The following is a 15,549-nucleotide window of genomic DNA, read 5'->3' on the forward strand; positions in this document are numbered from 1 at the left end:
CCGCCCTACATCAAAAAAACGTCATTTGCCTTGGCTCGATGGGGTTGGTCTCAGCCTCCACGATAGCTGAGGTCTTTCCAGGAGGTAGTTGCGCCAGGTTGCCTCCCGCACATCTAACTGGATCCAATGCCTCGGAGATAGACTTGCCGTATCCCCATAGCGTCAATCAGCTCACAAGATGCGACCAAGCAAGGTTTGGCTGTCGGTGATTTTCATCAGCCATCGCCGAAAATAGTGGATACCTACACCGAGAATAGTGGGCCTCATCGCCGAAAACACGGATTCAAGGCATGTAAGGCAACATGAATCAAATGCAAGTCCTGAAGCTCTGGGATACGCATATAAAAACTGCAAGACTTTCTACTGAGAAAGAATCTTCTATTGCAGTATCATAAGCATCTACACATCATTCCACTACTCTATCATTCAGCTACTCCATCTCACCAATTCATCATCTTCAAAATGGGTCTCCACGGTCGCTACACCACTGAGAAGGTTACCTACCCGTCTCATGGGGAAACTATCACTGGTATCCTCTACAAGCCCAAGGACATCAACAACCTCCCTGGCATTGTGGTTCTAGGTCCCTATTCGTTTGTCAAAGAGCAAGCTCCATTGCAGTATGCCACGCGACTGGCTGATGAAGGCTACGCGGCCTTGATATTCGACCCACGCACTGTCGGTGAGAGCACCGGCCAGCCACGTCGATTGGAAAACCCTGTGATGAAAAATGAAGACGTGGTCTCCGGTCTCGATTACCTGGCCAGCAGGGGCGACGTGGATGCCAAGAGACTATTCCTCGTAGGCGTCTGTCAGGGAGGCCCCGAGTGTCTTGATGTGGCGTCCTACGACGACCGCGTTGTTGCTGTTGCTTCCGTGACAGGATACTACCGCGACCGCGAAACGGATATTTGGATGATCTGCTCGGGCTGTGTCAATGTCGAGCCTGGTGTTGACGTAGGATCTTTGAAGATGCCTACACCCGAGCAAGGAGAAGCCCTCTATCAGGCGCGCATCCAGCGAGCCAGAGACGCTAAGGCCCTATATGAAAAGACAGGGGAAGTCATCTACCAACCTCTTGTCGACCCCAAAGCTGCAGACCCGGATGTTGGCTCCCTTGCCGGGCTTCCAGGACCAGTCACATGGTCGTGGTACGGCCCCTGGACGATGAAGGGTTTCGAGAACCGGTATGCGGTCATGAGCGATTTGGACCATTTCGGCTATTCCACAGTCGCTGGTGTGGCCAAGCTCAATAAGCCGGCTTTGGTGATTCATGGCGATAATTGCATGAATGCCGCTGCAGCAAAAAGGCATTATGAGTCGATCCCGACAAAGGAGAAGAAGCTTATCTGGGACAATGAAATCTCGCATTTCCAGCATTACGAGCAGCCGGATGTTGTAGATAGGAACGTTGGTGAGATCGCGGCTTGGTTTGGACAGGCAAAGGTGTAAATCAAAGACAGTTTACACTTTCCAATAGAACCAACTCATCTCAATTTTGGTAACTACTGCCGATGACACAGGTGAATCCTCGATGTCGGTGTTGAATAGCGCCTCATTTTATATTCCACTCCGAAGCATCTAAGCAATGACTGTGTGGCTATCGCTGGCACCGTATTGGCATTGGCATTCTCCGTTGACCCTGGGTGAGGCTTTAAGGTGCTTAACGTGTATCATCCGCGCATAATCATGATCACAAAACAGACCGAGATCCTACGAATAATGAAATCAAGTCGCAACTCGGAAAGGTTCGAAAGTGAGGAACGGATCATGCCTGAAAGATATCTCAAACAAGGTGTAAGCCCTTAGCTGTGATAATACGTAGGGACATCTAAGGTACTTTGTTCATGGGCAATAGCAATTAGCTACGTGAGACCTTTGCCCAGATTCAAACAGAAGGTAGAAACTAGAGCAGGAATGATGCCGAAGTGGTCAATGATGTATGGTTTCATTGGTTAAGTCCGATACTCAGAATCAAAGACAAGCCGATCACTCAATGTCAAGGTCCTTCTATCCGGGCATAGCTGCCGACATGCTATCCAAGCTGCTCGCCGACTAATACCGGAAGGGAGAGCTGGCTGCAAGTTTGCCCGAGTGGCCTGTGCATGTGCGATTATGTAAACAGAGATTGGTGGTCATTCAAATCCCCTCAGCGCGAGCAACGCGTCGATCAACCCCTCAACTCTCTTCATACTTATGCCGGGCTAGGCTTTTCATGATGTCTACTTGGCGACCTAAGATTTCCAGCGCCCACCCATCGCACAGGCAGAAGCGTCTGGTAATTTCATGTTCGGAATGCCACAGACGCAAACAGAAAGTGAGCTTTCGTGTTAGCAGATGGCTTACCTTGATCTAATTGGGACCAGTGCGATCGACAGCACCCGTGTTTTCACTGCTCTCGACGAGGCAAACCTGTATGAGCCTTCCCCCCCCCCCCCCTCAAGAGTATATCGAACTACACTAAGAAAATACAGGGACTTTGCCTATATGAGTATACTGAGCAAACACACATGGGTGCTGACAGATTGGCAAATTCAATCTAGCACAGCCCGAGATCTGCCACCAAGCCCATTTCAGTCGTCGTCCGACAACACGCCTAGTGAAGAGGAAACTTCCGTCACTGCTCAGGAGCTATCAAGAAGACTGGGTTACTCTAACAATGTCAAAGGGACCCTTGATATTGTTTCCCAACTCGGGGCATTGGGCCATGACTCAGCCTCTCGTGGTGGGGGGCTACGGAACCATGATGCGGCAGTTCACTACGTGAATCTCATAAGGAAAATACCACAAAGGGAACATGTCAACATCCTTGTGCAGTCTTTCTTCACAAACGTTGCATGGCAGTATGATGTCATCGATTATTCTACCTTCCGGGACCAGCTCTCAAGCTGGAGTCACATCTCCTCCACAACGTTGAATATGGGCCCCGAGAACTTGTCTATCAGCATCCGAGCTTTCCCTGCGTTACTCCTTCAGGTTCTTGCACTCGCATTACAATTCCATCCTGATGGAAACGACGAAGCACTGCAGGGTCTTAAATACGCACCCGATATCGATTTTGCCGACTTGGCCGCGGATTATAGCAACGTGGGCCACCAAATCATGTACATGCTTGGAAGCAAAGACACCTCTCTGAACAAGATTCAAGCTGGACTGATGGAGGCATTTTTCGAGAAGAGCATAGGATCAGTCATTGAAGCCTGGCATACACTTGGAAGAACGATTCGAGACGCACAGGAACTTGGCTTGCACAGACATAGGGTTTGGGAGACAAGTCTACCCGCCGAAAATGTCATGCAGGCGCCAATGTTCTCACTGGAGAGAAAATTGTGGTTTGTGTTGCATCTCTGGGACGCGCACATGGCTATCGTCCTCGGCAGGCCGATGACGACCAGACTAGACTCAAGCTGCGTGCCTTCGACTAGCCTAACAGCAGCATCACCCCCAATGAGCTTGGAAGACGTAGCGATAATCCCATTCGAGTTCATGGTATGCGGCTATCATACTGCTTACAAGTATCTGCAGGATATCCATGACCTGGAAATTAAGAATAAGGATGCGCAGGAGGCCGTTCAGAAAATACACAACGCCGTAATAAGCAACATTTCCAGACTTCCGGCATGGGCAACCGTCGCAAGTCCGGTACTCGACAGCAGATACCCTTGGCTTCCTGCTGCTCGCGAGACGCTCATTAGCGAGGTCTATTTTGTTTTGCTCGCACTGCACCGCCCTTTCGTATCCAGCCTGTCCTCAAGTCGAGTAGAGGCCCACATGGCTGCGCTGAAGATGCTTGCGTCGCAAAATAGGCTGTTTGAGCACGCAGGGGCTCTACTTTATAGGGGCTTCGCTCTTGTCTTCTCTACATTCGATGCTATGGTTCTGGTGGCAGCAACCTACATTCGAGCCCCGGATGATGCTCAACATCTTCTTGCAGAATCGGTGAGCCGCTTGGAGTGGGGTTTGGCAAGGCTAGATGCGATGAGGTCGCGGAACGCCATGGCAGGCTACGCTTATGACGTGGTACGAGTGCTCTTCCGGAAAATGCTAAGCCAATCCTCCTCCCCACGCTCTGCGCCTCTAAGAGATGATGAGCCGGAAAGCCAATTCATGGCTGAGGGGGCACTGTCCAGAAATCACGCTGCACGGGCCGGCCCAGTCGTTGAGCTGGATTCAAATGACGCATCATTGCAACAGTCGCTGTACGACATCGTCGCTCAGGACATGCTTGGCGAGACCTTCCCTGTCGAGTGGCAAGAGATGACCATTCCTGAAGCTGGGAACTACGAGGAGGCATTTCCTGACAGCATTTGGCAATTCCTGGACGACCTCACGTAGGGGACGCAACTCTTGAGTGCAAATTGACCTTTGAGTCACTGAAAATTAGATAGCTGGCGAGCTTGGCTCGATATTCCAGAGCCTTGGTTTGAAACAACAGCATAGCCAAAGTCAGCAAAGGAACTGAGACATTGGAATCATGAGCCTACAGTGAACGACGATCTGCTGGAAAGAGAGTCATCGACATATGGGGTAATTCTATGTGGGTATAAAGACAGCACAAGCAAGTCGTATCAGCAGTCTAAAGGATAGTTCTGTAGTGTATAAATACAAAAGAGAAAATATGGTTATGTACCAAGATACGAAGATACTGTTCTGAATGCAGGGTATTGATACAGGATATTGATATGGTTGCCAATTAGTTACAACGAATAGTAGAATAGGATTAAAGGTCCAAGATCATGTCCATATTTGCGGCTCTGTATGTGCTGTCGTTAACGCGAAATGTTTTGCATTGTCCTGGGGAAATCAATCTCCAGACTTCCAAGCTAGAACAGACTCTTAGGCCGGAAGCTTGAAGCCGGTCTTGCGGAGGTTCTGGAAGACGTGCTCGGGATCGTACTCCTCTGAGACGGACTTGAGGAAATCGATGGTCTCCTCGCCGTGGGTCGAAAGCGGGTCTTGGTCCTTCCATGCGTAGTTAAGGTACTTCCATTCCTTGTATGCCTCGATCTCCTTGGCGTACTCGTCGATGGCGGCACGGAACTCGAGGGCAAAAGGAAGAATCAACTTCTGGTTTGCAGGGGTATCAACGGTCAAGGCAATGAGCCACATGATAGTAGGACCATCGGCAACAACGCTCTCCAGGCCGAGCGAGTTTCCGCCGTTATCAAGGCCGTGCTTGACGATGGATTGGGTGACAGGCTGGAACTGGACAAGGACGTTGAAGTCGGACTCGGGCGCGACTTCCTTCATCTTGGCCGAGTATTCCTTCAGCTTGGTATCGATGAAGTCCATGATACGGAAGTCATTGGTGGTCTGGCCGACCATCCAGTTTGCGCTACGACATAGTGTCAGCATTACCTCATGGGTCTTGCTACGAAGAAGAACTTACTACAGGCCCAGAGGAGTGGGGCCAGTGAACTCAGGAACGAGCTCGGCAACAGTACCAACGCGGACGGTGCTGGAGATGTTGGGGATCGCATAGTACTCGTCAAAAGCAGGCGCGTCCATGTTGGCCTGGACGTTGGTCAGGATAGACCTCAAACTGAAGCCGGTCTTATCGTAGTACAGTGCAACAATGTTCTGGCTATAGGGGTCGTTTTCCATGTTGTTGGCAAAGTTGAGGTAGGCGTTGAAGACATTGTCTCTCTCTGTGAGGTTGTAGCTCACGAAGCCACCTGACATCTGTGTAGAGTCGACAGTGCCTGCAGGAGATGTGTTAGTGGATATTGTCATGTAACGGCATGAACAACTTACGAGCATCGATTCTAGTGACGAAGCCAAAGTTTCCTGAACCTCCCTTCAGGGCCTTCCAGAGATCTGCGTTCTCGTTCGCGTTGGCGTTCACAACGGAACCATCCCCAAGCACAACCTCGAAGTTGGTGACCGAGTCGCAAGCAAAGCCATGAGAGTTGGTGTGGAAGGAGTACTAATATCGCGAGCATCAGTAAACGTTTGAGACAGTCAAGATAACGATATTCTATGAGGCGACAACTTGGGTTCACTTACGCCACCACCCGTTATGAAACCACCAACACCAACAACTGACGCTCTGCCACCAACAGCAGCAACACCATAGGGGTCAAGGGTAGAGAAGACCCTTTCCCAGTCTGAGCCGGGCTGGATCGAAGCAATCTTTGTTCCTTCATCGTATGTCGTGGTGTTCATGTAACCTGGAAGAAAGCGTTCGTCAACAAATGATATGTCCCATATTGTAGATTGTCAGTTTAAGTGCTTACCAAAGTCGATGGTGACACCCTTCTTGACACCATTAGATCCCGTGAAGGCTGAGTGGGCACCACTCCGGATGCCAAAGGGACATTGGTTCCTGTTCAAGATCTTTGCAATTTTTGTCACGTCTGAGGTGCTCTCAGGCAACACCATACACCACGGGGCTTGAGCAGCATTGGCAGAGTAGTATGTCTCTAACCGCGCATCGTAGAATGAGTTGTCCTTGGAGTAGACCTTGCCTTGAAGGTCTTGATCTTGGGCAAGGGCAGAGCACTGTATGTGACCAAAGTTAGAAATGATCGCCCGTAGGAGTGGATGAGAGGGGATATGGGATGGTAACGTACACAGACGCAGTGAGGACTGCGACCCCTTGCTGAGACAGTCGAGGCAGCCAAGGCCAAGATCGACAAACCCGTTGAGAACCTCATGATTACCAGAGTTTGGTTGGCTCTGCGTGTGTGTGTGTCTGCGCACGAGCTCCCGTGGTCGTTGCGTGGGGGTGATCTGATGGGAGGATCGGGGTTGTTGACTGGACGGCAGCAAGACCAGGTGAGAGGATGAAAAGGACTAGAAACTCTCGAGGTGTTCTAGCGAATATCTATTGTCGTTGCATTCAGAATGAGCGATCAAATCTCCAGTGCCTTCTGAGTCCGCAGTTTTAAGTTCAGACCGACCTCGCCTCCACCGCGAGCTAGTGTCCTCGTTGGAAGCCCAGCATGAGTCGATGTAATTTGATCTAATGCAACTAGCGGGCATTTCCAATCCCGCAAGCCGCATTTCAGGCAGGGACCGATGAATACCCGCACGAATCCGGTAGGTCAAGTGGGAAGTTGGAAAAAAGAGGAGTAATCTCCAGCTTGTTAATGGGGCGAAAGGATCATGTTTGCTGCCTTCTCGGAGCTTCAGTTCTCGTTTGGGTTGTGTATTGCTTCTGCAATCGATCTGCGTCCCATGGAGTCATGGCAAGATGTGTTGGAACCAGGTTACATTAGCCGCAGAGACGCAATCAGGCGGAAGGTCTAGAGCCAACAACTTCATTCTCGTGGTATTTTTGTCACGAATGTATCTTGGGGGCACAGAGCTGACCTGGCAAAGCGTTATCCCGCCCCCATTTCTACGACATGTCCAACATGCAGTGCGACGTTCTGCGGGATGATTTCCTCGAGGTTTCGGAACCAAGAGCTGCTAGGCAATAACTGCTGACAAAATTCAGACGTTCCGACTTGGCAGTATGGGATTCCTTGTCTCGGAGAACAGGGAATAAGGCTGTAAGCAATACAACGCCCGTGAACTTGGCTCGATCCCATCTCGTGCCCGCCTCCCCGATGCATACTAAGTCGATTGGCACCAACACTCGCTTCCCGCTATCGACACCACAAAACCACTTTTATCGAAGCAAACAATGACATGCTGCTCTGCCACTCTGCCGCGAGATGTCTTAATGTTTTCGAGGAATCCCCGCAGACATTGTTTGCTTCGCCAAGAGCCAGAGTTACATCCTGTGGGCCTCGGTTCCTGAACGACCTCAAAAATGTTGTTGGTCCATGAGGGATAATCCTCTGCGGCGATATCAGGCCCGACAAGCTCATCTCCGAATCTTTGAACAGCCGCCTCCTTATTCTTCTTTTTCCAAATTGTGGAAGGCGAGTCATGCTGGCGAAGCTTGGGCAGATTTACTTGCCCTATCCATGGCAAACGCGGGAACCGTTGGCGGTTTTTATAGGCCAGAAAAGGGCGTGCAAAGTATATTATAACGATCGTCTACGAGGAAGCAGAAGGTCTGCTCTACGACTCCCCATTTCAGAGGAGGAGGGAATGTCGCCCGTACTATGGAAGTCCTTCTAATCCATTCCGCTGTTGCATGGATACGCCTCCAGGATTCTAGATCCGTACGTGTATCAGCAAGGAGTGGATTCTTCCTGTGCCGCACCTTGGGTTCCATTCAATTACGTGCGTTGGGGTCGTTGTCTTGTTCTATCAGCTTTGACCAAGATCTGACGGAACGGGCGGAGGATCTGAAGGCTCGGCCGTGGACTACTCTGTAAATCTCTCGAGTCTTTACCACCCCTGATCCCAAGCAAAATGATGGGGGGCTGCGAGAGCGAGGGTAACTAGTACTTGGGACCCAATGGGCATGACGTTCCTCTATCTTGGAGATTGGGGCCATCGGTCCTTTTGTCAGGGCTGTCCCGACCCTTTGTCGACCCCAGTTTCGGCGGCCCGTTTTATGACTGGTCATTCTCCTCTTCTGCACCATTCCAACTACCGGGGCTGGACCAGGAACCCCAGTCTATAGAGACAACTTCCAACACTCTCCAACAACGGAACCTTATTATGAGTTCGGACCAGACTTCTCAATCGGGGCGTGGATCACCAGCAAACACTGTGCCTCTTATTAATGTTGGAAGGGCAGCGATCCCACGAATAAGAAGCTACTCGGCGTGCAACACCCAGGTCAAGATCTCGAGCAGTGAGTACGACGAGTATAATTTTAACAGGAAAGCGAGTGCACTACAAAAAAGAAAGCCTATCCTGGTGCTGAAGCATGGACCTCATAAGTATACGACCGTTGAGATGGATACCAATTACATGAGTCGCGCCAGATCACACTTGTCGAGACTCCAGCAGGTCTCAAAGGGACCTTGAGTGATCCATGCTCCCTCCTCGGCATCGTCCAGAGTTCATCCCGTCGAAAAGAGAAAATGTGGGAGAAAGTGCTTGAAGCATGCAATTTCGTCGAAGGGGGAGGCCCGGATTTTCTACGTTCAACCCTGGTCCTTTACACCCTCGGTACACCCGAATGTGGCCACGGAGGATGGCGAGTGAATTCCGTCAGAACTCAGTACGATAACATGTATATACGCTAGATCGGATGCTGCTCTTTTTCCAATAGATCCAAGATTTCGGTTGCTTGCGAATCTGAACCATTCTATTGGCATCATGTCAGAAGTCTCTGTGATCCCAGCCCCGCCGGGCGTCACGGTCGATTTTGACCACCCGAGGCAGCAAAAGGTGCTGGAGCATTACCTGCTCTTTGGTGTTGGTGGTACAATTGCCTTCATCGCCCTGTGCCAGAGATTTTACACCAAATTGTTCCTTTCCAAAGGGCTGCAAGTTGACGATGGTGAGTTTATTTACCTTGGTTGATCGACCGAGCATTTCGCCAAATACTGACTATTGAAAGCTTTCATGTTTCTGGGATGGGTAAGTTCGACTCGACGATCCACTGATCGCTGTTCAGCTCCTTGGCTACCAGATCATTGCCTAACCTTCCTTCACTCAGGGTGCCTCAGTAGTCACTCAAGCAATGCTTGTTGGTATGTCTAACCCATCTTGCATGCTGCAGATCACTTGAAGCTGACCAGAGTACTGCAGCTTCTATTGCTGAAGGTGGCATGTGCGCCCATGCTTGGGAGATGCCAATGTCAAGATTCGTGCGCTATTCTATCGTGAGTCTATCGCAAAAGTCCTCAATTGCCATATGATGCTGACATGGTAAAGACGACCTACGTGACAGCGCCTGTCTTCATGCTGTGCAATGGATTTACCAAATTGTCTCTTTTGACATTTTACCTTCACCTTTCGCCCCAGAAGTGGTTTAGAGTGGCAGTATGGACGGGTATTGCCGTGGTCTCGCTGTATACAGCATGCATCACTATCCTGATGCTGTTCCACTGCAATCCCGTCAGGAAAGCTTTCGACTTCACCATCACCGGCGGAAAGTGCCTCGACGTTGGCATTCTTTACATGGCTACGGCTGTCTCTAACATCATCACCGATGTCATGCTATTCATTCTTCCAATGCCCATGATCTTCAGCCTCCGCATGAAGATGGCATCGAAGATTGGCGCCGTTATCATTTTTGCCATTGGATCGATGTAGGTTACACTATCTTTCAAAGCTCAAGTATCTCCCACTGACTTCATGGGAAGGACCGTGGCTACTTCCATCGTTAGATTGACCTACCTACCCCCACTGCTCGTCAGCGTCGATCCGTCATGGGATGCTGCCCCTGCGAATATCTGGACGTAAGTGCTCTTGTAAACTTCTCCCTTTGTCTCTTCATTGTCCTAACCCCTGCTTCGAACAGTTTCGTTGAAGCCAACCTCTTTGTGATTTGCGGTTCGATGCCCACCCTGCGAAAGTTCTTCAAGCATTTCGCGCCAAAGCTTATGGGCTCCTCGACGAATCCATCATCTTACGCAGTCGGCGGTTATCGAATGTCGTACGCGCATCAAAGATCAACGAATGCCATGAAAAGCCGTCAAAGAAAACAATACGAACAGTTTCCGGACGAGAACGAAATGCATACTTTCCACTCCGATCGGAAGAGGACGAACGAAGAAGACCCCGGCTTCTCGTCCGTAGTAGTCGCCGGCGGGAGGGAGAGCGCCGACGACATGAGCGACAAGGCGATTCTACAGACCAAAACTGTCACGATACAGCGCGATTGAGGAGCACATATTCGTAATGTCTAATGATTTGGGCCGGGGTTTGAGGACACAAAATTCGCATCAGACTGGAGTACTGGAGTTTGGGTGGGGATGGACTGGGAAACTTTTTTTTGGACGATTTTGGACGTCAAAAGTTCGAAACTTCAAGCACATAGTGTAAAAGATAATGCATCAAAGTATTGTTTGATCGCTACCACTTGCTCTAGTTGTGAACCCAACTCAAGAGTACATCTCTCACTAGAGGTTCTTCCTCGTCTAGCGGAGCGGATTTGAGCTGCAACAGAGTCAAAGTGCCAGTCAGTTCTGTTCGGACGTAACTGCCGTGTGAAGTTCCCTCTTGATTTCATCCAGTTTCTTTCGCCCTCGATTAGGGGTCTGGGTTCAGAATTTGTGAGTCGATCGTACGACGGCTCTGCAAATCGCCTGCACGAGCCTTGCCGCCCTGCTCCCGAAGATTGAAATGCCCGTACAAGCATTTTTGGTATCTCGTACGCCGGAAGTAGCGGACGGCAAGTATTTTCCCGTCAGCAATCAGGTGGGATAGGGGTTGATAAAGTACTCACTTTCTAGGTCATTCCGGCTAAAGCCGAGAGAATTCAGGGTACTACTCTTCCAGACACCCTCTTAGAGTTTGATGAACACCTCAAAACTCTAACAGTAAAAATGGGACTTCTATCAACTTGGGTTCTGACTAGAATACAGCGGCTATTTTCGCGGGCGTTGTTGGCATGGAGCCCCTTGTCTGTGGACTACGGTGGTGATGGCTCGGAATCAACCGAGCAAATCTCTTGGCGAGTCGTGACCCCCTTTCCCCGTTGTTGGCTTCGATTTGGGGAGGGCCGAAGGCGGGTCTAAGCCGAGGAGTCTGTTCAAGGGTTCTAGTGTGGCACCAGCATATTACCTAAGGCTTCCCCACCCACATTTCCTCAGCCAAGTCCATTCCGAGGTAGTAGCAAAAGTAACGTGACTGACTGGACTAATTTCAGACGACCCTGCTCTACCCGTCTATGGCAAGTTCTTTGGAGGTAAGGTAGGTATGGTGTCTGTCACTATGCAAATATCTATCATTCATGCTCAGACTATTCAATAAAGGCTTTCAGTCTATTCGATAAAGGCTTTCAGGCGATAAGTTTGGATACAAGCGATAAGAGAAATGTATTGACCAGGCTTTAGAAGGTTTCCCACGCAGCGATAATTTGGATCGCTGAACATTCGACATTCAAGTTTCACAGTCGAATACCAAGATGTAACTGATTGTCAGTCTCTGCAGGCTCGTCTGATCAATTACCACAACCTACGACTCGGCCTATTCAGTTCGTTGTTTCCCGGAGTCCGCCGTGCGGCACAATCGCTATCGGCATATTGTACTCTCAATGACCACTGAACAAGCCCGAAAGATAGCTGCTTGGAAATCAGAAGTCATTAGGGAGGCATGGGTCTGCACAATATCTTCGTGAAGGGGGCTTACAAATCTATGAGCGTGTAGCCGGTCAGTCACGGACACCAATACGCAGGTTCCTCCGAGTGTTTGCACCTCCACAATCGAATCACGACTCCAGTGAGCTGCTTCATCTCTGAAAAGGCTTCGATCGCGATACTAGGCAACCAGCACCGCTGTGAATTACCAAGCCCCATCAGAGGTCAGAGGCCCTGAGGATACAACCCGGACACAATCACAGATGATTATGAAGCAGAATGACGTTTTAGGACTTGCGATGAGTGCCTAGACTTAAGTAGAATTGTGCCATCAACCGGATCATATCTGTCATGGCTTCTCTCCGGTTGTGAGATAAAAGGCAGCAAATCGCCATGTTTCGAGCACCGCTTCTCATTGTTAAACAACAATCCATCCTTCACAGTTCCCTATCCTATAATCGAAGATTCTTCGATCCTTTCTTCAACTGGAGTTTTGTCGAATTCAAGCCTTCCCCCTTCGCAATGTCCATCAAACTTTGGGGTTCCGTGACATCTGCTTGTACCCACAGAGTGCTAATCACTCTCAATGAACTTGGGCTCAAATACGACTTGACTCAAATTAATCTCATGAAGGGAGAACAAAAGGTTCGTGGCTGTAGACCGCCAAATGTTTGTCTACGCATTCTCATGCATGAGACTCTGACACGCTGTTACAGAATCCCATCTACGTCAAGGAACGACACCCGTTTGGCCGCATTCCCGTCATTCAAGATGGAGATCTTCAACTCTTCGAATCCCGAGCTATTTGCCGCTATCTCGTCACCAAGTACGGCGGCCCCTCTAGCCCTCTTGATGCCGTCGCGAGCGGTGACCCAGTTAAGATTGCAAAGTTTGAGAAGGCTCTCAGTATTGACTACTCCTACTTTGACCCCTCCGTCAAGACATTGTGCAACGAGAAGCTGTGGAAGAAGTAAGACCAAACTGCTCGACTCTTGACCGAGATTCTATACTGACAACGCAACCTACCCAAGCCCGGCTGAGCCCGCCAACCCTCTTGAGGAAGACAAGGCAACTACAATGTTCAAAATTGCACTTGACTATTACGAAGACTTCCTGGGCTCCAACGCTTACCTAGCTGGAAATGTGAGATCAACTGCACTTCTTGCTATTCGGTCTACATTGCCAGGTGGAAAGCCTCTTCTAACCGTCAAATAGGACTTCAGCCTTACTGACGTCCATGTCTTCACCTGGATGCCTTACATCAAGTTGCTCGGTTTGTACGAAGAAATTGCTGCGAGGCCAAAGGTTGAAGACTTGTGGAAGCGTGTGTCGAGCCGCTCAGCCTGGAAGTCTGCTCTGAAGGATATGCCGCAGTAGAAGACATGTCTTGAAGTGCCCGGGTAACTTCTGCAACAGTATCTGTCAGACATTGAGGTGATGGAAACTTCTGATATGAGATGCTCAAGACTTGCGGAATATCTGTGAGGGGAAGGCGGTCTTACCGGGCGGAATCGTCGAAGCGCCAAGCAACAATTCAGAGTCTCATGTCTGCTTATTGGACCAGTTTTACTGCCAACAAGCTAAACACCAGTGGCTGTCACAATGATATGCGATTTGGTTTCCTCTCACCCTGACTTTTTTGGTCTTCAGGAACATGAACTTGGACAATTTTCAGCACTCGGATAGAAGTCCGAGAGTTCTTGACTGACGCAGTGGTCAGATTGGCGGTGCCTCTTGACCCATTTTTGTTCATTCCTAACAAGGCAATCAGAAGCGTCGCAGCTGTCTCCAGCTTTAGGCTTGCGAAACACCACAAATACCGCCCCTCACAGAAGTCAAAGTGAATGAGAACCTCGAATCCGTTCAATCATTTGAGCTTTGCTGTTGCTGATATTGTCTCACAATGAATTGTCTTGCAAGAGCCTCCTTGCTCTTTTTCTGCATCTTACCATCCCTCGCGTTACAATGCACGCCCTCAACCCCTGAAAAGCCCCGTGTATTCCTCCTGAGCGACATCGCCAACGAGCCCGATGATGCACAATCGCTCGTGCGACTTCTGGTCTACGCGAACGAGCTCCAAATTGAAGGTTTGGTGGCGACGACGAGCGTCTGGCTGAATGACACCACACGCCCAGACCAAATCCATGATATTGTCGACGCGTACGGTGAAGCACTGCCAAACCTAAAGAAACATGCCCCCGGCTGGCCTGAAGCATCCTATCTCAAAGGTCTGATTGCCTCCGGCTTGCCGGTCTACGGCATGGACGGCGTCGGCGAAGGAAAGGACAGCGAGGGCTCCGAGAGGCTTGTAAAGGCAGTCGACGCCTCGGATGAGCCGCTCTGGATCCCGGTATGGGGAGGGGCGTCTGTTCTGGCGCAGGCGTTGTGGCACGTCAATGCGACGAGATCGCAATCCGAGATCGAAACCTTCGTCTCCAAACTTCGCGTCTACACGATTTCCGATCAGGATAATACCGGCTCGTGGATCCGTCGAAACTGGCCGCAACTCTTTTACATTGCCAGTGTCCATCACTTCAACCGGTACGCCGTTGCCGCGTGGGGCGGCATCTCGGGCGAGGAGTACTACAACTTTCCGAGCTTCTCGAACCAGGAGGATATATCGCCAGATTGGATCAGGCAGAATATCCAGAGTGTCGGGCCGTTGGGGGCGAAGTATCCTGACGCTGATTTCATCGTCGAGGGCGATACACCTTCGCTTCTCTACCTGATCCCCAACGGGCTCTCCGACCCCGAATATCCGGAATGGGGATCTTGGGGCGGCCGATATGGACCCGTCACCTACGGTGAGGGTCATTACGCGGATACGGTGGACGTCCTGAAGAGGGCTTCGGGAAGGACGATCATGAGTTCGCAGGCGACCGTGTGGAGATGGAGGGAGGCGTTTCAGAACGACTTTGCTGCCCGTATCAAGTGGTCCGCCAGTCCTGAATTCGGTGATGCTCAGCATGCCCCAGTCGTGGTGTTGAATGGAGACACGTCTCGCAAGGTTGTGAAGATGATTGTCAAGGAGGAGGACGTCATCGGGCTCGATGCGCGAGAGTCTTGCGACCCGGACGGAGGAGAGTTGACGTACAAGTGGTGGCAGTACTTGGAGCCATCATCAAACAACAACAATCCAGGACGAGACGTCGGCAGACTGGAGCTGAGCGATACCGACGCTCCCATCATCACAGTCACAATGCCTTCAGAGGAGGTCCTCCGTGCTCCAGGCAGAAATCGTCATCCGAATGACGACAAGCACATGCACCTCATCCTGGAGGTCTCTGACGGTACGCTGATCTCCTATCGCCGGGTAATTTTCACCATACTCGGACCTAAGACAGGGGATGAAAAGTCTTCAGCCGGAAAGGCGGCTGAGCAAGCCGTTCATGATGAGCTGTGAGCAGTCAATTGATTATGACGAGAATTACCCCGTGTGGCCCGTCTTCTC

At 50.4% G+C, this 15,549-nt stretch overlaps 6 protein-coding genes across 6 annotated transcripts; 5 read left to right on the forward strand and 1 right to left on the reverse strand.

Annotated features, from left to right (window-relative positions):
* Positions 1-462: 462 nt before the first annotated feature.
* Positions 463-1,452, forward strand: HER10_EVM0006602 (uncharacterized protein; the record flags this gene model as incomplete). Its single annotated transcript, XM_035476183.1, is given in 2 exon segments — positions 463-801; positions 817-1,452. 2 exon segments carry the CDS (start codon positions 463-465, stop codon positions 1,450-1,452), a joined length of 975 nt encoding a protein of 324 aa, XP_035328113.1.
* Positions 1,453-2,919: 1,467 nt separating this feature from the next.
* Positions 2,920-4,335, forward strand: HER10_EVM0000775 (uncharacterized protein; the record flags this gene model as incomplete). Its single annotated transcript, XM_035470543.1, has 2 exons — positions 2,920-3,462; positions 3,526-4,335. The coding sequence occupies 2 exons, from the start codon at positions 2,920-2,922 to the stop codon at positions 4,333-4,335; spliced, it is 1,353 nt and encodes a 450-aa protein (XP_035327546.1).
* A 501-nt stretch (positions 4,336-4,836) lies between these two features.
* Positions 4,837-7,535, reverse strand: HER10_EVM0003418 (FAD binding domain-containing protein; the record flags this gene model as incomplete). Its single annotated transcript, XM_035473093.1, has 6 exons — positions 4,837-5,335; positions 5,390-5,702; positions 5,755-5,926; positions 6,007-6,170; positions 6,237-6,501; positions 7,452-7,535. 6 exons carry the CDS (start codon positions 7,533-7,535, stop codon positions 4,837-4,839), a joined length of 1,497 nt encoding a protein of 498 aa, XP_035327794.1.
* A 1,633-nt stretch (positions 7,536-9,168) lies between these two features.
* Positions 9,169-10,682, forward strand: HER10_EVM0002545 (uncharacterized protein; the record flags this gene model as incomplete). Its single annotated transcript, XM_035472251.1, has 7 exons — positions 9,169-9,352; positions 9,413-9,432; positions 9,512-9,545; positions 9,604-9,677; positions 9,730-10,106; positions 10,161-10,256; positions 10,319-10,682. The coding sequence occupies 7 exons, from the start codon at positions 9,169-9,171 to the stop codon at positions 10,680-10,682; spliced, it is 1,149 nt and encodes a 382-aa protein (XP_035327699.1).
* Positions 10,683-12,620: 1,938 nt separating this feature from the next.
* HER10_EVM0009683 (uncharacterized protein) lies at positions 12,621-13,475 on the forward strand (the record flags this gene model as incomplete). Its single annotated transcript, XM_035479163.1, has 4 exons — positions 12,621-12,743; positions 12,815-13,068; positions 13,130-13,241; positions 13,314-13,475. The coding sequence occupies 4 exons, from the start codon at positions 12,621-12,623 to the stop codon at positions 13,473-13,475; spliced, it is 651 nt and encodes a 216-aa protein (XP_035328364.1).
* A 526-nt stretch (positions 13,476-14,001) lies between these two features.
* HER10_EVM0012416 (uncharacterized protein) lies at positions 14,002-15,501 on the forward strand (the record flags this gene model as incomplete). The annotated part of the gene is made up of 1 exon (XM_035481812.1): positions 14,002-15,501. One exon carries the CDS (start codon positions 14,002-14,004, stop codon positions 15,499-15,501), a length of 1,500 nt encoding a protein of 499 aa, XP_035328605.1.
* Between the last annotated feature and the right edge of the window lie 48 nt (positions 15,502-15,549).

This window comes from Colletotrichum scovillei, assembly GCF_011075155.1.
Source record: "Colletotrichum scovillei strain TJNH1 chromosome Unknown Contig00010, whole genome shotgun sequence".
NCBI classification, from domain to species: domain Eukaryota; kingdom Fungi; phylum Ascomycota; class Sordariomycetes; order Glomerellales; family Glomerellaceae; genus Colletotrichum; species Colletotrichum scovillei.